Source organism: Perna viridis, chromosome 4, assembly GCF_037379345.1.
Source record: "Perna viridis isolate PV_CMFRI_1.1 ecotype Kerala chromosome 4, ASM3737934v1, whole genome shotgun sequence".
Classification (NCBI taxonomy): domain Eukaryota; kingdom Metazoa; phylum Mollusca; class Bivalvia; order Mytilida; family Mytilidae; genus Perna; species Perna viridis.
In genome coordinates, this window is record NC_142448.1 from 38,197,018 (window position 1) to 38,222,595 (window position 25,578).

The 25,578-nt window shown below is 31.8% G+C and overlaps 1 protein-coding gene across 3 annotated transcripts in view; it reads right to left on the reverse strand.

The window, feature by feature from the left end:
* Positions 1-25,578, reverse strand: part of LOC148619999 (paladin-like) — a 98,606-nt gene that overhangs the window by 9,130 nt on the left and 63,898 nt on the right. For all 3 annotated transcript variants that reach the window (XM_088580502.1, XM_088580504.1, XM_088580503.1), the window contains 11 exons: positions 21,124-21,297; positions 19,947-20,111; positions 16,713-16,876; positions 15,301-15,376; positions 12,149-12,294; positions 10,727-10,841; positions 9,838-9,939; positions 3,752-3,847; positions 2,694-2,832; positions 2,059-2,177; positions 969-1,148 (listed from right to left, as the gene is read on the reverse strand). In XM_088580502.1, the coding sequence (XP_088436628.1) occupies positions 969-1,148; positions 2,059-2,177; positions 2,694-2,832; positions 3,752-3,847; positions 9,838-9,939; positions 10,727-10,841; positions 12,149-12,294; positions 15,301-15,376; positions 16,713-16,876; positions 19,947-20,111; positions 21,124-21,297 (1,476 nt within the window). The remainder of the gene's footprint in view (positions 1-968; positions 1,149-2,058; positions 2,178-2,693; positions 2,833-3,751; positions 3,848-9,837; positions 9,940-10,726; positions 10,842-12,148; positions 12,295-15,300; positions 15,377-16,712; positions 16,877-19,946; positions 20,112-21,123; positions 21,298-25,578) is intronic.

Sequence of the window (25,578 nt, forward strand, 5' to 3'; positions counted from 1 at the left end):
TTAAAACTTTTTTTTTCAGTAATGTATATGTAACTGAAACACAATTTTATCAACAAAGTAAAGCTTATTTTTACTTTTATGAACTTATGTTCCACCCCACCCCCCATTCCAAAATTCAAAAAGGAAGAACAAAAAAATTCAGTGGAGCATAAATTCCTGGTTATATGCACAACTACATCATGCCCTAGGGGCTATTCCAGAATAAAAAATGTCTCTAGGGGTAGGGGCCGGGGGATGTTGCAGAACACAGTTGGCTTATTAATGTGTTGGTCAATGGTTGAAGATGAACTTTCATTACAAGACAAATGTATTGCATCTTAATTTTATTGTGTTTATGGTACCCCTAAATATCATGATTGTTCTGCCAGGACACACTTTTGTCAGGAATAGCCCTAACAACCTACAGTTTCGTGAAATTTGGTGGAGTAGTTTCCAAAGAACTGTGACAGACAGACAGGGCAAAAACAATTTGAAGACATTATGATGGAAGAAAGTCTGCTAGTGAAATTACAGAACTAATTTCTTAGTTGAATAATTAAAATTTAATACACACAGAGCATCAAATAATCGCTGCCATCTATATAATTACTAATACTGAGCACTGCATGTGAGGCTAACAATGTTCCAGCAAACCAGAATAGGTAACACAGAAATGGATCAGAGAAGTGAATTCTAAGTGAAAATAGTTTTTAAATTGGGTTAAAATTAAAAACTGGAATTAAATAACCAAGAAATAAAAAACAAAAAAATAAAAAAAACAAAACAAAAAAAAGAAAAAAAGATTTACAGTATCTAGTTCTGGTATGCAGAATTATTTAAAAAAAAAAAAAACATCGTTTACCTATCTCATCTCACCCCTTTCAGCCATCGTTCCTTTTTCAATGTCTTATCAAACATATAAAAAGTGTATAAGTGTATAAGTGCAATGCTCGTTTGTAGGCTGTGCGTAACTCATATTAATTATTTACCTCTAACTCCTGGTAATGTAATAGTGGATGTGTAATTGGTTCTTCTAACATTGTACTGTCTCTAATGCTATATGTTGTTCCGTCTAATTCTACCGAACAATCGTTCCGTAAATTGATCAAAACCAAGAAGCTGTGACCTACTTTCTTACTCAAAAGGTGGTTAGTTACTTTTGTTACTCCCTAAAACAAGCAAAAAAATTACATGAATTCTAAATGATTTCTTATAGTATACACAGGCAAATATTTTTCGTGTGAAATTCATGGTAATCAAGCTTCACATGAAATTCATGTGAAATTCACTAAACACAAATTTCATGTGCACATTTTCGTGTGAATTTCACATGAAGGCTCCATTAACTGGAATTTCACGTGAACTCTGTCACTTAGTTTATTTGCTCAATTTGTGTGAAAATCATGTGAAATAATTTTGCCTGTGTATGATATGATGATTCTTCAGCATATTTATTTTTGGTATGTTATTGATTTGAACCTCTTTAATCCAAATCCATTTGTTCTAAAAAAAAAAAAGGGTAAATTTTGACAGGTTTTTGAATTATTCAGAGTTTGGTTTAGGCAAGTTTCACTGTATAAAGTCTATACATTTGTAATTCATGGTAATAAATAAACAGCAATGATAAAGACCAAGATAACCCTACCCCCTTTTCAGGAGTAAATGTCCAACAACTAAAAAATGAAAAATTACAGAAAAAAAAGAAACTTGAAGAAACTTCCTTCCATAAAAAAGGATAACTAAATGGAACATCCTTCTTTGATTTCCATATTGTCCAAATATTTATAAACATAAGAATTTTTTCAAAATTTTTAAATATTTGTTTCTTTGTATGTGCTGTTTTTTTACTCTGTTGTCAGTGTCTTTTTCCCCTGTATACTCTTTATCCTCAAAATACATTCTTTAGATTACTGGTTGAATCTCAGTTCCTTTGATTACTTTATAATCGATGTAGATGTTCTGTAGGACACCAATATACCATAATTATATTTGTCAAAGGACAGTCATATAAAAACTTACCAGAAAATAATCGGAAAATTTTCTGACAAACAGTTATATCACAACACACATTTGACCTACGTGTCTAGCAGGTTGTGCCATTCCATATATAGGAAAACCTTTGATATTAATTCTTCTGAAGTTGGAGACCATTACATCTGCCTGGGTACTAAGTACGTCTAAACCTATGTAGTCATCTGCTACCTGTAATAAAATTAACAAAAAAATCAAACAAGTGAAAACTATAAAAATCGGATAAAAAATAAAACAGTTTTAAACCCAAAAACTTTTAAAGATAAAACTATCCGGTAAAAAGCATTCAAGACAGAATTTCAAAATGAACACCTGAATCATCATAATTAGATAAACAATAAATTTTTACTATTAATTCTAATGATAACACCTACTTTCCCCTTTGAACCCTTAGTTCAAAGGGGACAGTGGAAAATCTTCCAAAAAGTGAAGAGCATAAATCATGTCCCTTGGAGCAATGTGTTAAAATAAAAAAAAAAAAAACTGAATAAGTTTTACTCAAGTTAGCATCAATAAACACAAGTTAACAGACACTAATGGCCACAATGCCATTGCCTACAGGGTGATGCCATGATACAGCCAAACAAAAAATTTTGTGGCCGTATAAAAAGCCAGGGTATGAGGTTTTCCCAATACAATGTATTTGGAGAATGTTCAGTTAAAACCACATAGTACTTTCATACCTACCAAATAGTGTTGTCCAGTAAACAACAGGTCAACAGGAACTTGTATGTCAGGATTACCAACGTTACCCAGGATTCTTATCATACCAGGCTGTCTCTGAATCCACTGACTATATGTTAAGGAGAACCACTGTGGAAACTATAAAAAAACAAAGAATTTACAATCGATTTACAAACTAGTGATCGATTTCATGAAAAATCTTAAGTGTAAAATAAGGTGTAAAGTCCTGACCTCACACTACATTGATTTATTTTGACATCATGATTTAAGTCTAATTTTACACTGAAGATTTTTTTTTTTATGAAAAGGACTGCAAAAGTAGTTAAATGAAAACATCACATATTCAACACCCAGAGGACCTGTTTGAGCCTTCTTTTGAAAACAATTACAGTGGCTAGAGAGAAAACATATTTAACTTCAGGGAATTTAGTTGGGTCTTCCCTTAATGAAATGACCATTACCAGATGAAATGCCTTAGAGATTTGAACTTTTTTTTAAGACACAGATCAAAACAGGAAGTTGCATGTGTTGTTGAGCTAGGTATATCCCATTTTTACAGGTTGAAATCAATCCATATACTGGGAGTTGAGATTTTTGTGACAAAACTTTTCTCTGTCATTCCATATATAAATTAGTAAAGTTCAAAGTAACAATAAGTCAATATCTTGAGAAATCAACCAGATCACTAACAACATATATGTCTCATCTTTATAAAAGCCGCATACTAAATTTGAAACCAATCAATTGTTTGGGAGTTGAGATAAATGTGACATGTGACATAATTTGGGCAAACAAAAGTGATGGTTCCAATGTTCCATCCATTAGCTAATTGGCACGATTAAGACATATATGTTTTTTTTTTTTTTTATTTTACTGCCATTTGGATCAAGCACTGCTAAAGACTATTTGTTTCTCTATTCTGTCAATGTAAAATGTTTTTGAAAAATAAAATAATTTCCCTACTTATCCTTACTACCCTAATTTTTTTCTTGCTGGTAGCAGGAAACTAAGAGGATTATTTTTTTGGCCTAATATTAAGATGTAAAGCTGTTCTTACCTGCTCTGTTACATATGCATTGAAGCAGATAAGGAAGATATATCTCTCTAATAAGAAGCCACATCTTGTGAATAATTGGTCTATCAAATCATTAGTCTGAAAAAAGAAAACACAAAATTAATAAATAGTTAATTAATTGGAAAGAATGAAAATAGGATCATGAACACCAAGATTTAATGAGTGCATGGTAAATATATACATGGATAAAATCTCCATATGTTCTTGACACCAGTACACAGGCAAATGTGCAACACATGAGAATCATATGATTTGCATCATATAATTATCATATAAATCGAGCACCATATGATAATCATATGTTTCGGTATACATATGATTATCGTATGATTATCATATGATAATCATATTTTTTTCACAAACATATGATTGTCATATGTTTATTAAGCCAAAATTACCATATGAGAATCATATGATAATCACATGACTATCATATGTTCAATATCATATGATTGTCATATGATTATCATATGATTATCATATGAATCGAGCACTATATGATTATCATATGTGGCACACTATTATCACCAAATCATCAAATTTCGGTTGACAGCATCAACTTATTGAATATTCTATTTACTTTAAAGATGTCTCAATAATTGTTTCTTTCAGCAAATTGATATTCCAAACCATCATTGATTTCATATGTGATACATGTTCTGGTTAAAGAAAATCAAAGATTGAAAATACAGTATTTATTTTTACATGTGAATCAGCATTTGTTACAAGGTGAATTAAGAAATAAATCACAGTAACTCCATTTTATAACTGTTTCACCACAGGCTAGCCATTTATGTCACATTGTTTGTTTTACTCTGGGTGGTTGTGAGGAGTTAAATAACATAAATGGCCAGCCAGTGGTGAAATAATGATAAAGTAGAGTTTCCTTGATTTATTAAGATTCTAATAGGACCAGTTTCTTCATATTTTTAAATAGACACAGCTTAAGTGTACACGAACTGTTGGTCATGTGTTCATCACTTTACAATGGGTCTTAAGAGATTTGAAGTATGTCATATTAGAACATATGTTAATTCACTATCTATATAGGAATTCCAGTTCTGAAAGTAAGACTGAGGGTAATCTTTGACAAAGCAAATTAGAAAAAAAGAGATTAAAGGAAAATGGATCTATTCCCCAAAATAGCATCATCTTAGCAATTTTTTTAATGTTTGGATGTTTTGGGACTTTTTAACAGTTTTGGCACAGTTGACTGAAAAAGTTTGAAATATTCTAGACTACCCTTTCCCTGGTCTTACAATTAGATGTTTCTTTTTAATTTTTATCTTTTTCTGGATTTATTAATATTTATTATTGAATTAACTTTCATATTTTCCTCTTTCAACAAAATAATTTCATGTAACTTCACTTGCAATAAAAAATAAATGAATGAATAAATGAGAACGACCACACCAATTGATTTTGTTAAGTTAATATAATAATAATATAAAAATTATTTATAAAATATAAGATTCAACCATTCACCAGTTATGATATCATGTATGGACAACATTTCATTCTTAAAGAAATAAAGGGACAAGTAAATTCAATGAAGTATGGGATGAAAAAGGTGGTGATGGATGAACAGACATACAGACTTTCACCATGTTGATCATTATATCCATTTATTTCTCCAGCTTTCTTTGCAAGGGGCATAATAATTCACTTCTTCATGGACAATTTCAGTCAGTATAGTCCCCACATCTTTCCAATTTATCAAGGGTTCTTTTAAGATGGGTTTTACTACATATACTGAATATTACATGTCAAAATCTGCAACACATGCGGTATCAACCCAATCGAGACTCATATATCACTCCAAGGGCCACCAGCCCACAGTGTGATATAGGTTGAGGGTTGATACCACATGTGATACAGATTTTGGCATGTCATGTTCAATATATATCATACATTTTAACTATATTTCAATTGTGTTCTATGAAGGTGTGAGATATAGGGTATGTGATATAGGTCTAGGGGTGTGATATAGGGTATGCGATATAGGTCTAGGGGTGTGATATAGGGTATGCAATATAGGTCTAGGGTGTGATATAGGGTATGTGATATAGGTCTAGGGGTGTGATATAGGGTATGTAATATAGGTCTAGAAGTGTGATATAGAGTATGCGATATAGTGTAAACAATATAGGGTTTAAGCAAACAATCATAATGCATATACAAAAAAAAGGTATATTTTGATCTAAATATATGATATATATGTATAAAATGCAGCAAACTCAAAAGATAATAGGTCTTACATGGAGTACTTAATTATCACTCAACATAAGAATTATGCAAAATGTGATTCATGGTTGGAAAGCTTGCATATTTTTATTTTTGACATTTTGTTTAACATGTCATAGTTAACAAAAATTAACATGTGGCTTTTCATATAGCCTGTGCTTTTTGGAGATAAAAATTATATAGAATATACTGTAGAATTCAAAATTAAGGGAGATAACTCTGTAAATGACATTAAAAATGCAATGGATTTTCAAAGTGGATTATCTCCTAAGAGCAGCCAGATTGGAATAATAGTAATACATTTCATCATATAGACCCTCAAAGCAACTTAATAACAAAAATAAAAATGCGTAGCCTTTTCTGAGGTGTATCACATATTATTGAATTTGCATGATTCTTACAAAAACTGCAACTGAATTAAGACACTAGCATTTCAGAATCACAACAATGGTGGTAATTTATGGCTATAGATAAGGCTCAATATCTGGAGATTTAATTGATTTTCTTTAAATGAGAGAAACAGGCAGAAAAATTCTTTTTTGTCATTATTTCTAGTGGTAACTATGGCAAATAACCAAGTTACGTACCAGCTAAATGGTAATTAACTCCACCAGTATCACATATGAAAAGATTATTTCCAATTTGCAACACAAATGATGCCACTTTTTTCCCCTTAAAATCATTTATCGTGAAACTTTTATGAAAAAATGTCCAAAACCAGAGAATAATGTCATTTCTTGTTAAGATATCATCTCAATTACCACAGAAAAAAAACTATTTATATCTCATTTGACAACTCTCATTAAAACTTGTCTTCCTTACGTAAAGAATATGTCTAACTTAGTTGGAAACGATGTCAAATCATTTTATGAAATTGAAAATAGTGGTTTCTATGACAATTTTTAAAATATGGCTATGTCAATAACCAGGCAGTTCACAATTTAATGAAGAAAAATTACAGTTAAGTTCCATTTCTCTGCCTTAAAAGAAAAACAAATGACTTGTGGTGTCTAAAACTAAAAGTTATGCTGTTTAAAGAAAAAAAAAATGTCCTACTGGTTGTATGGTTGGGCTTGGTCTGCTATTTTAAATATTCATATATGTTAATTGCAAGGTTGAAGGAAAATTATATCTTGTAACATAGCTTGACAGTCTATGTACAATGGAACCAACATCATGTAGAGGTTTAAAGTGATAAAAAACTGATATAAAGAATTCCAAGGATGACAGATATAGTCCTTGAACCTATCCATGAAACCATGTGACAGATCAATGACCCATGATTAAATGACTGCTGTCAGATATATAACTGATGATAGATATAATTGCAATTTCATTAGAAGTAAAATATTGGATAGTCAATAAATTCTTGTAAATTTCATTTGCCCAAAGCTAATATCCTTCTGTACCAAATTATCTTCTAATTTATAATGTTAAATTCACATTTTGTATTTCATTGAAAAAAGAAAAGCAAAAAAATTAGTAATCCAATTTAATGTTACAGATAAATTACTTAGTAAATTTTTGAAAAATAGGTCAAAGACAGAAATGGCCAAATTTCATTAAACAGGAAGTAGATGTCTGTCAAGCCTGAAATCAGCCCCAACAATATGGGACCAGTACCTGATGCTGGATGTCAAATATCAAGAGGCTGCAATAAATTTCAAGCCCACCCACTCAAAGTTCCCCATAATGTAATCTGATTTTCACTTTGTGAAATTTGGCAAAAAATAGAAAACAAACCAGAACATTCTGTCAAATATATGAACCAATCAGGGATCACAAGATGAAAATGGAAGCAGTCACCATTTTAATAGATCAGTTTGACCAGTTGATGATTGTTCTGAAACTGATCTTTGATGAATTGCAATAAGTTGAATACATCGGTAAAGGACGTAGACTTAGGGTAAGGGACACAACTCATACAAATCACTGGAACGTCTTGTATTCAGCATTTGACACCAATATAATGTAAGCATCAAAGTAACTCGGATTGATTTATTCTGTTTTAAATGAAAGCTTGACAGGCCTTGGTGAAAGCGAATATGATAGAAACATATCATTGATTTCAAAAGTTATTTCGCTTCCCCTAGGTCTACCTCCTTATGACACAGTATAGAGAACAGGTATCGTGTTTATTTGAGACTAGTTTAATACAATGAAAGCATTAATTTAAGGTTTGAAAATAACTGACTAAGACCTTGTCTCAGTTATGTGACTAACTCCTGACAAACTAGTTCTTACTATTTCAGTTAGCACATGTCACCCCTTTCCTATTTAATTGATGATATTTTTGTAACAAATTAGCAAGTGCAATAATATTACAAAAAGTACCATTCTAAGCGAAAGAGTAATCAAGGGAACTAAGGTTATAACGGTGATCAAAAGAATGTAATCCAGGGACAAAGACCAGACATGGAAAACAGACATACACATCAAAGAACATAAAGCAACTAAAACCATACATACAAAGTAACAAAAGCAAGTGAGCAACCCGGACTTCACCAAAAACTGGGAGCATGGACCAGGTGCACTGGTAGGGTAGGCATCCTCTGCTTTTCTAGAAACACCTCCTGAATTGCTCATAAAAAGTCAAGTCCGGGGTAGACAAACGAGGAAAGGAAAACTATGACCCGTTGAATAAATCAGTTTTCACGGTGCAGATGGATACACCATAATGATCCACGAGTTCATGATGACGACCATGAAACTTCTGTAGTGATGACTTCAATCTTGTAGCAACAGAACCCTGTTCCAGAAACCTATTTGTTAGAGTTTTAGCATGATACAAAAAGTCTGCATAGTTTCGGCAAGCTCTGGCATAATTTAGGAGTTGTGATATGAACACTCCATACGCAGGTGCTGAAGGCATGTTGCCACAGATGAAAGGAAAGTTGACAATTTTGAATGAAAAGTCATCATGTTTGTCATAAAGTTTGGTCAATAGTTTTCCTTTACCATCAATTTCTAAGTGTAGGTCAAGATATGAGGCTGACTTCACAGTGCCTGTAGTATCCTTTATCTCAAGTTCTTTGGGGTAGATGCGATGTATCAAATCCCGGAAATTAGGACTTTTTAAAGATAATATGTTATCTATATAGCGGAAACTGAGATTAAAGGATCTAGCCAAACGATATTCTTTCTTTCGGATCAGATCAGCTATAAAGTCAGCCTCATAAGAGTGAAGGAATAGGTCAGCAAGTAAAGGAGCATTATTTTGTCTACAGAAAGGTTACAGTCCGGTCATTGAATAAAACAGCAAAAAATTGAATTATAAAGGTAGGGATATTTATTTTTATAGGGACATAGTGTCAGCAAAGTCATATTTCCAAAAGCTCTTAGACATGAATGGGTCAAATCATTCTATGGCAAATGACATATTTCAGAATGATGTTTGTATAACAAAGGATTCTTTGAACTTTGCATGAAGATGCACAGGCCAATGTCATAGAAAGTCTTGCATATTGCCAGTGGTTGAGCCCGGAAACAAATTATTTGAAAACAGCTCCATCCCTCATTGGCAAAGCATAGAGCATAGTAGTAAGACAAAAAGTTTTTTTGCATATATCTCAAAAAAGTTTTATTTAGAAAAATTCTAGCAGGTTTAAAGAGTTAAGCACGATGATAATTTAATGAAAACCCAGAGAAAGATTCATATAAAAAAATAAGGACAACATTTGCAAGCATCAGGAAGATAATTATCATAGCAGATCAAAATGGTAACTCAATCTGCAATCAATCTGTCGACTAGCTAATGGAGTTGATGTGACATTTTGTACCCAACAAACTCCACTACACAATTACTGTCATGCACCAAGACTTACTGCCTGACTATCATCTCTCTCAATCTTCTCCAATTGTTGAACGATGCCATACAAATCATTTCTGATATGAAACTCTGAGCACTGGTCTATTAACCAATCAACCTGTCAATACAAAACTGGTATTATTGTTAAATGAAAAAAAAACCAAGTCCTTTGAGGAAAATAAATAAAAATTGAGAAAAAAATTATCTCTGGTGGGACTCACAAACAGTCAGTTTTTAGGGATTAGAAATCCAATATTGAAAGATTTAGTATGCAAAAAATGTAATTTTCATGTCTTTCTTTGGCGATGGTGATGGTCTTAAATTATTCCACAAAAAACTTAAAAGATTAACCTTGAAATACAGTACTGAATTTGAATATTTGGAATCCATATCACTGTCACATGGTCTTATAAAAACCAATTTGGATATAAGTAGTGCTAAAAACAGGAGCAATCTGAGAGTAGTGTATGGCAATACAAAGGCCTTTACTAATAACAAATTTCCCTTGATGAGAATAGAATGCAAACTTCATGTATAAATTGAAAATAAAACAAGCTTTCAGAATATTGCATGATAACACAAAGTCCCTTATCAGAAGAAAAATCTGTTGAAGAGAACAGAATGAAAACTCCATGCATGACAATATCAAATAACTAACTGGAAGAATACAAAGCAAAAGTCCCCTTTGACAAAGGTTGCCAGTAGGGGAATCATGAAATGCCTTTGAGTTGTGGATTTGCAAAAAGGCTTACAGACAGACGGACATTTAGCAATATTCTTAAAATGCTCTCTATCATTTAGTAACTCATCAGATGTTCAAATTAGAAGTTGTTCAAGTTCAAGTGGACCATTGATTTCAAAGTCAGAAAAGTCCAGGTCCTTCCCTTCCTCTTAGATAACCTTACCTGGCCTTTGATTATGACACCATTAGGTATTATTTTCACCAGCTTCCGGACAGAATAATAATCTCCAAGCTGTAGACTATTAGAGTTCTTTACAGATGTCTGTCGCTGTGTTTTACTACAAAGTTTTTTTTTTTTCTTATGTTAATTTTGCAGGCAAATCCATTTCATATGAATGCACAAAGTTCAAAGTTCAACAGGACTCACAGGATATTATTAAATGAGAATATAATTGGATTCAACCTCAACTCAAGTTTAAGACACTGTATCATATTATTTTATGTAATCAATATCAAGTTCATTCAAGTTGTTCAAAATATTTTGTTTGGTTGTCCTACTCAATGAAAAAAACACATTTTATTAGTTAGGTTGACAAAAAAAAACTGTGAAAACTGAAACCCAAAGGACAACAGTTCATTAATTCACAGATTTCCGTTTTAACATGTTTAACATATATAAAAACAAGTAAATTCGCAGGCCAACAAAGTAGAGATGCTCAATGTTTTGGAAAAAAATTGTTGCGCTAGGTGTAGTCTCAATCAGACAGGAAGTTGATATCAGAAAGCAATTAAAATAGCCCATCTACTGCAAGCGTATTAATTTTTTGTGGATTCTATTAAGTGAGCACATTCATGGATACCAATATCACAGTTTTAAAGAATGATAAGCATTTCAAAGTAAAAAAAAAAATCAAATTTGCAGGTTCTTTTCCTTTTTGCACTTTGCAAAAAATGTTGAAAATTAGTACACCATGAAAAATAAGTTTACAGTATAAAAATCCACTTTAAAAATTCTTCGTCTTACAGGTCACAGCTGCCTAACTAAGACCAACAAAAAGTATCAGAATTAACTTTACCAGATTCTAGAAGTCAGGTTTCAGGTTATAAATATAGAAATATTGGAACAGTTTTAATCGGCCAAGTCACACATAAAATGTGTTCCTAATTATCCCAAAAGTGTTTCTCGGTGACAGACTTGGTGATATTCATATTTAAATCTGTCCGAGAGAATGGCATATTTTGGCTTTTTTCTCTATATGATAAAAAAGAAAATGGATCAAATGCAGATGTGGCTAGGGAAGTAGAAGTGCGACAGACCTGAAATCTAATACCACAACATGGGACCCCATACTGAATTTGCTTACCAAATATCTTGTGGCTGTGATCATAGTTTCTTCGAAAAATGTTACAAAGATATTTTCGCTGCCCACCTGCTACTCATCATTATATAAGTTGATTTGAACAAGTGCAACCCGACCAAAAATATGAAAATTTCTACCAGACTAAATAAAATTTTGTCTGATATTGTCTTTGGTCAGACACATTTCATCATAATTACAGTGACCACTTAACATAAATAAAAAACAAGGAATGTAATATTTTTTGCAATGACTGACATGTAAAAAATATGAGGCTAAATTCTTACACTACGTCCTGTGGGAATCCATACTTCTGTGCCAAGACGAGACAACCCATTATAGATCCTACAGTAGCCCTTTCTTCTCCAGAATTACATGTGAAAAGAATACCAGGGTTACAGGACTTTGATTTCTCAAAAAACTTTGGACATTCCTAAAAATATAACAACTACATGTATATATATAAAAAAAAATTAAAACATATAAAAACATATGGAAATACAAGTCGCAATATTCCCTGGGATGCATAAAGCAATACAAAAAGGCAATGCAAAGCCTTTAATTCTCTTGCTATGAACAGAAATATGCGAGTGTCAATGTGAACTGAGGATTGACCTTCATTTAATAGAAACTGATAGGGTTCTGGATATTAAAAACAATTAAGACTAATATGCATATACCAGGTAAGGGCAAAATCAACTGAATAAAAAACAACATAGATTCCAAAGTGTTCACAAGGGTATTATACAAACAGTATACAGACAGAAACACATACAAACAGGCAGAAGTATATCTTTAGCTCTTAACTTCTTAACTTCATTTTTTAAAAAACAATTTCAGTTTTCAACAAATTCAAAGATTATTATTAAACTTCGTATGTGAAGTTACTTAATTTTGATTCAGAAAATTCAGTTAATTCTCAAATTTTCTGAAGCCATAAAATAAGAATGCTTAATCAATTTGCCCTGTGCAGGTCGGGGGGTTAAAAGAATAGGCCTGCAGCAGCGCTAAGCTTGTCGTAAAAGGCGACTAAATAGTGCTCAGAACCCTAGTCGGGGGCTAGGGCACTTTGCCCACAGAGCAACTGGGATGTGTGCCCCAGGTGGTTGAATGGGGTACCCCTGGCGTGTTACATGCTGGGGTTGTCAGGCTATAATATGGAAAACCTGACCGCAAACCATAGTGGTGCACCAAGTTGGGAAAGATGCCACGTTCCTCGCACGTTAAAGAACCCTACTGTGGTATTCTACTGGAGTAGGAACCATAGGGCTCTGCCACAGGAGGCTAAATTGCCCAACCCTATCCATCTCTCCCTAATTCCAGTGGCAATCAAAATTTGTTGACCCCATTATCCTTGTGTCCCATCCCTTTTTCATTTCATCATCATTTCATGTTCATTTTATCATCAATTTCATGTTCATTGTCTGAATGTTAAACCCCAACAAACAAACAAACAAAATCAATCAATTTTATCATCTCCAACACAAACACCAAAAAAAAAAACAAAGCCTGAATGAAATTCTTTAAGTTCTAAGATGGCAAATCCTGGCAATGTTTGAATCAAGATTTTAGATATTCTCCATGGAGACAGAATTTCCAAGAAAAAACTTTTTTCCAGAGTCCAATTAGACATAAAGCCTATCCTTCTCCATAGTAATCAAATGTATACATAAAAAACACAACTTTACAGCTGTCTTTTGTGGATGTTATGACTCCAGGGTACAATATAAGTATGAAATCTATGTTGGTAGAGATAAAATGAAGAAATGGAACTGTCAAGACTCATTTTTCATTACCATATCTAATGTCCTAACATATAAAATGTAGTGCAGTATATTACTGGCCTAATTTCTACAAGATTTGATTGGGAAACAAAAACATTCATCAGGTTATTTTAACTTAGAAATTATCCTAGGAATTGGTTAAAGAGCATGTGATTCATATATCCAGTATCTAGTTTTTTGCACTGGAATTTCTTATTGACAAAATAAATAGGAATTAAAATTGAACATGAACCAAAACTTCAAGCTAAAAAATAATTTGACATTTATATTTATGACATATTTTATAGATGATAAAAAAGTGGTTAGAAATACAGCAAGCAAAATATTTATAAGCAGATGTCAAGTTTCTTTTTAGGACTTAAGCAGATTATTTATACTTAATAATTTGAAATAATACAGTACCTGAACCGATCTGTGCAACAAAAATTGACAGAGCGGTCAATGAATTTTACTGTTTTTGTTGTTTTCTTTGTCAATTTTACACATATTTACATAATGTTAAAGATTTAAACACCAATTTATACTTTCATTTTATATATCTTCAATTTGAAAGAGATCTTAAGTCATTTTACATAACAAATATGCGATTGGATCCGTCACCGGTCATCAATCCGTCAGTGATCAATCAGTCAATGGTCATTGATCCGTCAAATCGTTGCGCAGATCGATTCAAGTATTGTAGCAAAAACCTGACTGACTTGCTGATGCATTATCACAACTTCCTGTATAGAATGTTTTATTGATATTGAAAAAAAAAGCAGTCATGCTCATGCATATGATACAAATGTCTGCACTGCTTAAGTGAAAAAAACGTAAGATAACAATAAAAATACACATAAGTGAGTGTTTGTCCAAAAAGACGTAAGTTAGCATTATGTGTTTATTGTGTACGATTTGTTTTTGAAAGACAGAGGGACTGACAAGGGAATAGATAGAAACAGTTGAATATCATAATTTATTTGTTAAAAAATAGGTATGTAATTAATTAGTAACCCATCCTGGTCTAAAATTAATAATAAATGCATAATTCACGATCACTGTAGGGTTACAGAGACTTGGTTATAATATAATACATGTACATATATTAACAGACAATCAGGCATATTGCTTTTACAAACAGTCATACCTATGTATATTTGTAAGTCAGAAATCAGTATTTTTCATTTATCGCTATTTTGTTTAAAATCACTTTGATCTTGCTATATGATAATTTTCAATCCCACGCTAGTCGAGTGAGAATGCAAATTATTGTATAGCTGCACAACATGTGTGATGTCACATAGCACTCCGCCAAAAAATAATCCCGAAATGAAACTTTAAAACACTTATAAAACTTACATATTTAGGTTAGGAAAACTGAAAAGGAAAGAAAACTACTACCTTACACTTCAGCAAAACAGCGATAAACAGATTATTTAATACTTATTCAAATCGTGGGTGTTTCTCATGTTCATCTCTTCTCACGGAGAAGCCAATCGAGTAACTCCTTCTTGTTGAAAAAATATTAAATAATCTAATGGTATCATACATGTGGTAAAGTTGGAAATATGTTAAAGGCTCCTAAACAAAAAATATAAAACCTCCAGAAAAAGGACGGATTTCTGTAAAATTATCAAATTTGCAAAATTCTTAAAACACTAAAACCTATACATTACCTTAAAGACACTTAAAAAGTCATTGATATCCTCATCAGTAGGCACAGCATCTAATGGAAAACATAACCTCTTAAATCTGGAAAAAAAAAGAAACAGTAGTACAGTAAAACCTTGTATTGACAGAACTCTTGAAAATCTGAAGGACTGGTTCATTTAAGTAGCACTCCACATAAGAATCATGCAAAATGTGATTCATGGGTAAAAAGCCTACATATTTTTATTTTTGATATTTTGTTTGAAATGTCATAATAAACAGAAAGTAACGTGGTTTTTCATATAACCCATCCTCATAGGAGATAAAAATTGTATAGAATGCACATTAGAGTTCAAAACAAAGGGAGATAACACTGTATATGACGCTCAAATACAATAGAATCTTTTGGATTTTCAATGTTGATTATCTCCTAAGAGAAGGCAGATTTGAATGAATAATTACACATCTCACAATAAAGACCCATAAAACAACTTAATTACAAAAGTAAAAATAAGTAGCCTTTTTTGGGGTGTATCACATTTTTTCAGATTTTGCATGATTCTTACAAAGACAGCTACTTAAATATGTACAGTACTTTTGGACCGAATAGTGTTTGGTTTAGACAGGTCTCTGGTTTGCACTGATATGATGGAGCTTCATAACAAGTCTGCTTTAGAGAGGTTTTTGGTTTATTCTTTAAGGGTTGGAATTAGGCAGATTTTACTGTAATTGGTGTATAGTGACATTTAAAATCAATTAAAACAAATATCTGAAGGGACTTCAGAAGATGTCTGTTTTGGACAGGTTACCAGTTTATTCAGGGTTGGCATTTGACAAGTTTCAGTGTATTTCACTTGATTTGTGGTTTAACAGTGTTAAACTTAATGTAGATGTAAACCAGGGCACAAAATTTAGAAAAAAAAAGATATTGAATAATCTAGTACTACTCAAGGCTGGATCCGTTGACAGTTTTAAACAACATAAACTCTTAATATCGCAGAAATCTGTTAAAACTGAACCCTTAATGTACCAGAAATCTGTTAAAACTGAATCCTTAATGTACCAGAAATCTGTTAAAACTGAATCCTTAATGTACCAGAAATCTGTTAAAACTGAACCCTTAATGTACCAGAAATCTGTGAAAACCAGACATTACACTGAATTAAATTCATACTTGTAATTATTACCTTTGAAACAGTATAAAACAATCATATTCTTCATACAGAAAAACCTATTTCTATTCTCACATATTTTTGGCCACTCTATTATGTAGTATTTTAGAAATTCATGTGAATTGTGTAAGAGCAAGAAATTCCATACCTCATAATGTACAGGAATTTGTGGTTTAACAAAAAACAGATATCCATGAAAATCAATATCCCCCCTCCCAAAATAAAATCGTTTAGAGTATATCTTATAAACAACAGTAATAGTTTACCTAACACTATGAGAACACAACATGTGTCGTGAGTACACTTCTTCAGACACCAGCAATTTGTCTTCAAACTGAACTGGAAGTTCCCTAAGCTCTTTCTGTGGACAACTCAAATCTCCATAGAAAAAAAACTTATTCTTATCGTTCAGGGTTGCGAGATCTATGACCTAAAAATAGACCATAAAAACATATATTTATTAATATTATTAATCAAGTTCTTTTTGTGAACAACTTAATTTACAGATAGCAATAGAGTTTGTTCTTATACTAAAGCTATCACCTATAGAAAATTATAATTTATAGTTAGAATCAGTAAGACACAGCTGTAAGCTAAGAAATTATCAAGTATACTGCATGTACAAGAGTAATCAAGGGAACCAAGATTTTAGCAGAAATCAAAAAGAATGTAATCCAAGGACGAAGACCAGACATGGAAAACAGACATACACAACAAAGAACATAAGATACCCAAAATAATACAGACAAAGTAACAAAAGTAAATGAGCAACTCTGACTTCTCTTAACAGGGAGCATACAAGTAATAAATTTTAAAATAGTATTGATCTGATCTTAGTACAGAAAACTTCATTCAGGCATGATTTTTAGAGCAGGCATATACAGCAAAATTTAGAATGAAAATCACCAATTATACAATTACGCACAAAATGTTGTCACATCCTACAATTGTAAAAAAGATGTTTCATGCTATATGAAGCTAAATATATCCTCATTCTGCTATTTCTTTCATATCAAGTGCTGTTCTCTGTAAGAATCAGACAGTTGGTGAATCGGTGAATCGTGGTGGAAAAAATACATCTTTCTGTGAAATTGTATTCAAAATGCAGAAATGGCTTTTATTACCTTTATAAGTGTCAGTTATTTAAGGTATAAATCATATGAAATGCATTGCTATTTCATCATCAAAGAGAAGTAATTCTCTTTTCTCTAGTCATTCTGTTGTGACTTTGAACACACTTTTCTACATCCTCTGAGCACGCTTTTCTACATCCTCTGTACACGCTTTTCTACATCCTCTGAAACTTCTAAGATGAACAAACTGTCAATTCATCTTCAATGGAGCAGTTTGCACGATTCTTATGGATTCCAGTACTTTTAAGTCATATGGTAAATAGGAAGTAAATAAATGAACCTAGAAAGGGGCAATATGGTACAATTCATCCTGCAAAGGCAATATACCAAATATCTAAACATTCCGTCCAATATCCATTAGAGTGTAACAGATGGACAGACTGACAGACAATATATAGCAATATATAGCCCCACTGCAATATATAGCTGCAACATATAGCCCCACTCATTATAAATCAGATTTTAGATCATGGAAAATACCTTAATTAAGTACAGGACCATTATGAAGTTGAAGCAAATCATTCAAAAATTTCAATTAACACAACCCACAATAATTGTCAACCATGAAGGTCGCATAAAACTCAATAAAGCCAACATCCTATATAATGACTGAGTTCAAGGTTCTGCTTCTTATGAGATGTTGGTACAAATTAATATGACCATGATGATATAGTATGTATGTTTACCAGAATCAATTCCTGAAGCCATTGAAATTCAAAAACAGAAATTTGTAAACTCTTGAATAAATATTTATAATTCTGAAATAGTTTTCTATGGATGTTTTTTTTTTTTTTTATAATTAAAAGGAGAAGGGGCGATAAAGGGTCTTAATGGCCTAAAATACAACTGAAAAATAATCATAAAGTGTTGAATGGTTAAATTGTGAATTCGGAAACTTGAATTAAGCATAAAAACTTCTAATAATTCTTGCAAGCTAGATAGGCTAGAAAAAACTGCTTGTAGTTTCAGAATATTCAGATATTCTGTCAAATTTTGTACTTTTTCATCACTTATTGGTCATATTTATGGCTTGGAAATGGTATCAACACCCAAGAAACAACTCAATATTTGATGAATACATTCAGTATTGCATAGTTTATCATATGTAGAATATTAAGTTGTTTTTTAGGTGTGGACTTAGTTTTCTGGATATAAATAAGTTTGAAAAAAAAGCAACAAAATTCACAATTCTCAGCAGTTTTTGTTAAATTAGCTCATTGTTGCCACCATTACAAAGAGCTAATGCCACAAAATACTATTTTGCCCTACATTTATATATTTTACTATGTTAAAAACAATTTATGTGTTACTACAATAAAGTTGATATTTTTAGGCAATATCTGTTCTTGAATGCCCCTGGGAAAACAAAAATTTTACTTTTATGATTTTAAATACTTGTAAAAAAAATATCATTTGAACTTAAGAAAACTTAGTAAGCTCAATATCTCCACCCCAAAATACAGAATTTAAAAAAGTTCAGTTTCTATATTAATTAGAAAGGTTGCCCCTACATCCAATATCTGTGAAAATCAATTTCGCCTAAGTGTTTATCACTACAATAGCCATTCACAAAAGTTATCTTGCAATCAGTCAAGGGGAGGGCGATACACACTCAAAAACATGTTATGATGAATGCATAGAAAGACAGACTGACAGATGAAGTCAAAATATAATACCCTAACAACTTTTGGGTACAATAAGCAGACAAAATTGTAGAAGTCTTTTTTATTTCAAGCAAAGAAGCAATAATGTTAAAATAACAAAACCTCATCCAGAATTATTAAAAAAAGGATTGAATTTTGTTGTTTTTTTCTGTCTGTGCAATTAAACTTAGAGGCAACTGCGATAAAAGGCTAAATACTTATGACTTTGTCATACAAGGAGAATGGATTTAATGAACATGTCTGAGAAACATTTTTTTACATTTCCACTGGGATGAAAAAATGTTCCTCTAAATGGAGGTGTTTATTAGACACTGGTGAAATATCCACACAAAAAATAAAAATAAATGTATTACGATTTTTTCATGATTAAAATGAATACCATTCAATTTAAGGAAAAAAAAAAATTCCAAACAGATTTATAGCAAGTAACATAGCTATCTTTAAGGGAGAGAGTTGGTCTCCCTTGTTTAAACAATCAACTGGACATGAACACTTTCTATTATCCATCAGTATTTTAATCGGTGTCTGATACAACAGTTTACACCTCCTTGTCATGTGTGTCAATTGTCTACTCAACTACGTAAGAAGTTCATCAGACGATTGTCATACAAACAAGAGAAGACCAATGCTATTCACTGAAGTTAACTATGTTATTTGTTGTAAATAGTACGACATTAAAAGTTTAAATGTAGTAAGCATATACCTCTTTCCTCACACGAGCCTCTGCCTCATCAGCTTCCTGGGCATTTCTACCAAGCAACACTAAGCTGTTCAAGTTTTCCTTGTCACGTATGGAGTAGGGTATCATGTCTGAGCCATTATCTATGAACAGTACTGGCTCCTCTCTCAAATTAAACAAAAGAATATCCTAAAAATTCAATAAAAGAACCATAAAAATCATATGGGCATCAAATGGGGCATTAAATGATACTCCACCACATCCCTTTAATTTGTATAAGTAATCTGAACACATTGAAATTAAAATTTTATCTGTATTTTATGATATTCAATAACTATACAAAGTCTGGAAAAAAATCCTTCAATATCATCTGAATTTACCAAGTGGAAGACATTAGGACACGGATAGACATTCAACTTTTGAAAGGTTATCATATAATACCTCAACACTTCTTGTGGCAAGTTAAAAAAAAATATGACCAGCAAATGCAGAAAAATCAGCTAAAACTGAACCTCTTATTAGAGACTGAACCATTGCTTGGCTGAGATCACTTTTATGTTAACTCACTCAATATAAAAAAGTGTTGGAAAAGGTATGAAGGACTCTAAGAAGATATGTAGTGAAGGAGGGTTAATTGAGGATTATGTTAAGACAGGTTTTGACTTATTTTAATTCTAATATCCACTTAAATCAGATACACTTGTTGAAACAGAACAATAAAAAAACTGAAAAACTGTAAAATTGACACTTTTTAAAGTCCCTTAATGTCAGTTTCAATATATTACATATATATTATATACATTAACTTTAATAAACCAACCCCTTCTCTAAACCAAACCAGAAGGTGTTCAGTTTAGATAGATGTGGTCACCACATATTGTAAGCGTACTAATTTTTCTAGGTATTTTAATTTTTCAGTATTTTTTTGGTAGACAGAAAAATGTAAAAAAATAGTACTAGCGAATTGATTTTTAACACTATATAAGGCTTATCATTTTTTGAAAATGTGAAAAAAAATGATACCTGTGAAAATACGTTCACTTGCCAGAATCCCTGAACATTATCAACTGCAAAAATGAATATATTTACAGAAATAAAGGTTATTTCCTAATGGACAAAAAAAATTTAAAAGTGATTCCTGAAATACATCTTTAAAAAACAGGTTAAAACACAGTTACATGGTTCACCCATTTGCATTTACCGTAAAGCCTTCATTAGACAAGCTGTCAAGGATTGTAGCAAGACCCCTTTCTGTTGGCTGGCCTGATGCCCATACAGCAAAGCTTGGACAAGCCTTTCTAAAATTTGGTGCTCTGTATAATTCATATTTCCTGTCTGTTCTCTGTGGTACGTCCCTCACCAAGAAATATTTACCCTGAAAAAGAATACCAGACATAAAATCTCTATCATGGCAGAGAGTGCAAGACCGAGAAAGTTTTTTGCAACGCCCTGCCAAATTAGAGAACTTGAAATCTTACCCAAGGGTGTCTGATCTGACATTTTATGGCAGTGTTTGGTTCTTTTTCTCTCTTTTTAAATGAGTTTTGTGACTAGTAAGCAACAATTCAAATTGCCCTGTTGTTGAAATTCCTTTCTCTTTATAACACGTCATAAAATATTTAATTTAACATCACCGTTATCACACCTGTGGGTAAGATAAGGAAATCTCACATTGCTAAATAATATGAATATCATTGTAACAAAAAACGAGAAAGATAGGGCATTTATGGAACATTAAGCTGTACAAAACTATTCTGATGCCAAGAGTACAGTATTCAAGACCTCATATCCTTTCAAGGACAAAAAGGTCAAACTGGAATCAATTCCTTACCAGCAATTTAGACTGGAGTAGATAACAAATAGACAGAAATTGCAATAAAACAAGGACATTTTCCCATTGTCTTCTCTTCTTAATTAAAAAAGCTTGTCAGCAACTTTAAACAAATTTGCCAATTTGCCATAGATATGAACATGTTAGCCATTTGTCAAACAGTCTACACATCAGGCAGTGTCTGTACTACTATTACAAGGTTAACTGTAAGTAGTGAACAGTCTATATTTAGAGCAGTGTGGTAAGATCAAGGAAACCATGATTCTGAAGTCAATGGAAGAAAGGACTAAGTATGTTAGGGCCAAAATTTTGCCCTCTGTATGCAAAGTAAATTAATCAAGATAAAATTGAGGAAACCACGATAGTAAAGTCAATAGAAGAAAGAACAATGTATTGGTTAGCCATCTGTATGCTTGGTATTAGAAATTAAATGTGGAGAAGTTTTCTGCTGTTGTTTAGTTGGTTAAGTTAAATAAAGACGTAAAATATAATGTCCCAAATTGCCAAATCTGAAAATTTCCTATCACATTTGAAACATTCAGAAGGCAACATACTGAGCTAATTAGCCTAATTAAAAAATGACCCTCAAGTTCCTTAAAGGTTTCAGGCAAATTTTTAGGTACGGACAATGAATAACTCAATATCTAAGTTAAAAATGTGGATTTGTTAAAAGAGATACACTCAGAAGGCAACATAATGAACTAATTAGTATAATTGAAATCTGATCCTAAAGCCCCTTAAATGTTACAGGCAAATTTTCAGGTACAAGTTACCATCAATGACTCAATATCTAAGTTAAAAATGTGGTTTGGTTCCATTTAAGAAGGCAACATAATGAACTAATTAGTCTAATTGAAATCTGACCCTAAAGCTCCTTAAATGTTTTAGGGCAAATTTTCTACTACAAAGATCATGAATTACTCCATATCCAAGACAAAAAATGTGGATCTGTTTCAGTTAAAAGAAATGAACTCAGAAAGTATCATGATGCACAAATTGGCTTAATTCCTATAGATTGAAATCTGACCCCTAGGGATTATAGAAACCAGTGAACTTTATATTTCAGAAAGTACTTTTTACAATATTTGTTAACATTTTGTGATGAATAATATAAACAAATGAATAAAATTACAGCAAGATTAAGTTTTGCCTGATTCTATATGCACTTTTGGCTACTTCCTGAATCCAACACTATATAGGCCAGTGACCTAGCTCATAAAACAACTGTTTACTCAAAGTCATTACATGGAAACAATTCGAGTACTAGAAAATACATATATCAACAAAAAAATCAGTGTTTCTTGGTCCTATTTGATCAATAGATACACGTAATGTTATTAGATCAGTAAATGTATAAAGCAGTAAGTTAGGACAAACCAATTTGATTCTTTGGTGATTTCAGAACTTGTTAATCACAATTATTCAATTTCGGAAAAAAATGTCATTAAAGGTTGTTATTACTAAAATTATTGTTTTATTTTTTTTATATTTATTTTCATTTTTAATTTTAAAAAATATCACAAAATAAGAATGACATCCTTTACTGAATATAAATAGAAAATCAAGACTGTTATTTTGAAAAAAATTACATTCAATAAATTCAGAATTTGAATATTTTGTAAAGTAAATATTTTCTTCAAAATGATGTATTTGGGGACTGTTTCTTCTTCTTCATGTCCCTAAAATATCTATTAAATGAAATTTGGCTCCTGTTGCAAAATATTTAAAAGCTGTTTTCTAGAACATGTATTTTTTTAAGCATATTAGAAGGTGTGACTCTATATACTAGTAGTATACTATTGGTAATTACAAAATACTAAGTGAATTTATTAAATCAAATTATATGATTTATCTGTCATAATTATTATTCATAACTCTGGAAAAAAAACCTGAAAATCTATTGTCTTTGGCCTAATTGTATGAATAACAGCCTGAAAAATAGAGGAAACAGTACTTCATTACTAGAGAGCAGCGATCTGATAAGCGTAGACAAATTTGGAAACAATAATTAACCTCTGATATTGTTGGTCAAGTGAAGACACATTCGTACAATCTCATTATTCTGGTTTAGTTTATATTGACACATATTTATGGCTTGAGCTTGAATCAATGAGTTTAGAATCTAAAGAAACATGAGGTTCATACCACCACATATATAAGTTGATATTGAGAGCTCAAAAATCACTTACAAAGTATGACCAACCTATATAAAGCTGCACACAATTTGCAATCAAGCCATTCATTTGTAGCCAAGAAAACTGCCATGAAATTCGCATGGACGGAGAGAGGAGTTGATTCCAATTTACCTCCCACTCATTTCGAGAGGATAAAATAGACCATTAGACAAACACAGAGGTGTTTAAAAAATGGCCCAGAATTTTCTTGAGCTGAATTAACCACTATTTGATCAGTAAGAACATGATAATACTGGTCAAAGAGAACAGACTACTAAAATATAAGTTACCATGTAAGAGAATCTTCTCTGATATACACTTGAAAAAATCTTTTAAGATTTTTAGAAAATGTCTGACAAAGAAAATAAAACAATTGCTGAATGCATCATATTCTCTTGCAGATGATATATTTCTGAAAAAAGTGTAACTTGCATGGAACAACCACCTGAATATTAATAAAATTTGTGTCTTTTGACCATGAAAGCAGCAAAATTGAAGTAGTAGTCCATGTAAGAATCATGCAAATTCTGTAATATGTGATACACAACTAAAAAAGGCTACATATTTTTATTTTTGTTATTAAGTTGCTGTATATGTCTATATGATTAAATGCATAATTATTCAGTCCAATCTGTCTGGTCTTAGGAGATCTAATCCACATTGAAAATTCAACAATTTCTATTGTATTATGGTGTCATTTACAGAGATATCTTCCTTAATGTTGAATTCTACAATACATTCTACATATTTTACATCTCCTAAAAACAAAGGTTATATGAAAATCCAAATGTTAATTTCTGTTTACTTTATCATTTTAAATAAAATATCAAAAATAAACATATGTAGGCTTTCCAACCATGAATCACATTTTGCATGACTCTTACCTGGAGTGCTACTTAATGTCTGCAAATACAAAACTAAATCTACATTGAAACCAGTCAAACTGTATCCTGTATAAACAGAACACCTGTCTAAACCAGGCACTATTCAAATCAAATATAGGAGATATGGAATGATTGTCTATGAGGCTTTGAGTCATCCATCAAAAGCCAAGCAACAAACAGTTTTTACAGGTCACTACACAGTCTTTAACATGGGCAAAACCTATACCATATAGCAAGCAGTAATCAGCCCCAAAATAAATGAAGTGAAACTATTCATAAAAGACAAAAATGGACCTAATCTAGAAAAAAAATGTATAGCAATGAATGTAAAAAACAATAACAACCAGTTTACCGCAAGTTCCTGGCTTGGGACAGGCACATTATGTGGCAGAGTTTAACATGTTTGTGAATGCTCAACCCTCCTCTTCAGTCTCATTATATCGATTTAAACATATTTTTGAACCTTGGTACTGTTATCCAAATCCTGGCAAAAAAGAACCAACTTAGAGGGTTCAATTGTGTCAAAACCGAACCAGTTCTAAAGTCAAAAAGAGTTTTTTTATCCAAATCCTGTCTAAAGAGAACCAATTTTGAATACCAAAATGGTTTGTGTCAAAACCAAATCAATTTTAAAGACCAAAACGGTTTGTGTAAAAGTCCAAAATTATTTTGTTTAGACAGGTTTTATAATACTATTTTCCATTAAAATTGCAGTTTAAATTTCTAAATATTTAACAAGATGAAGTAGATGTTGACTGAAGATTTAT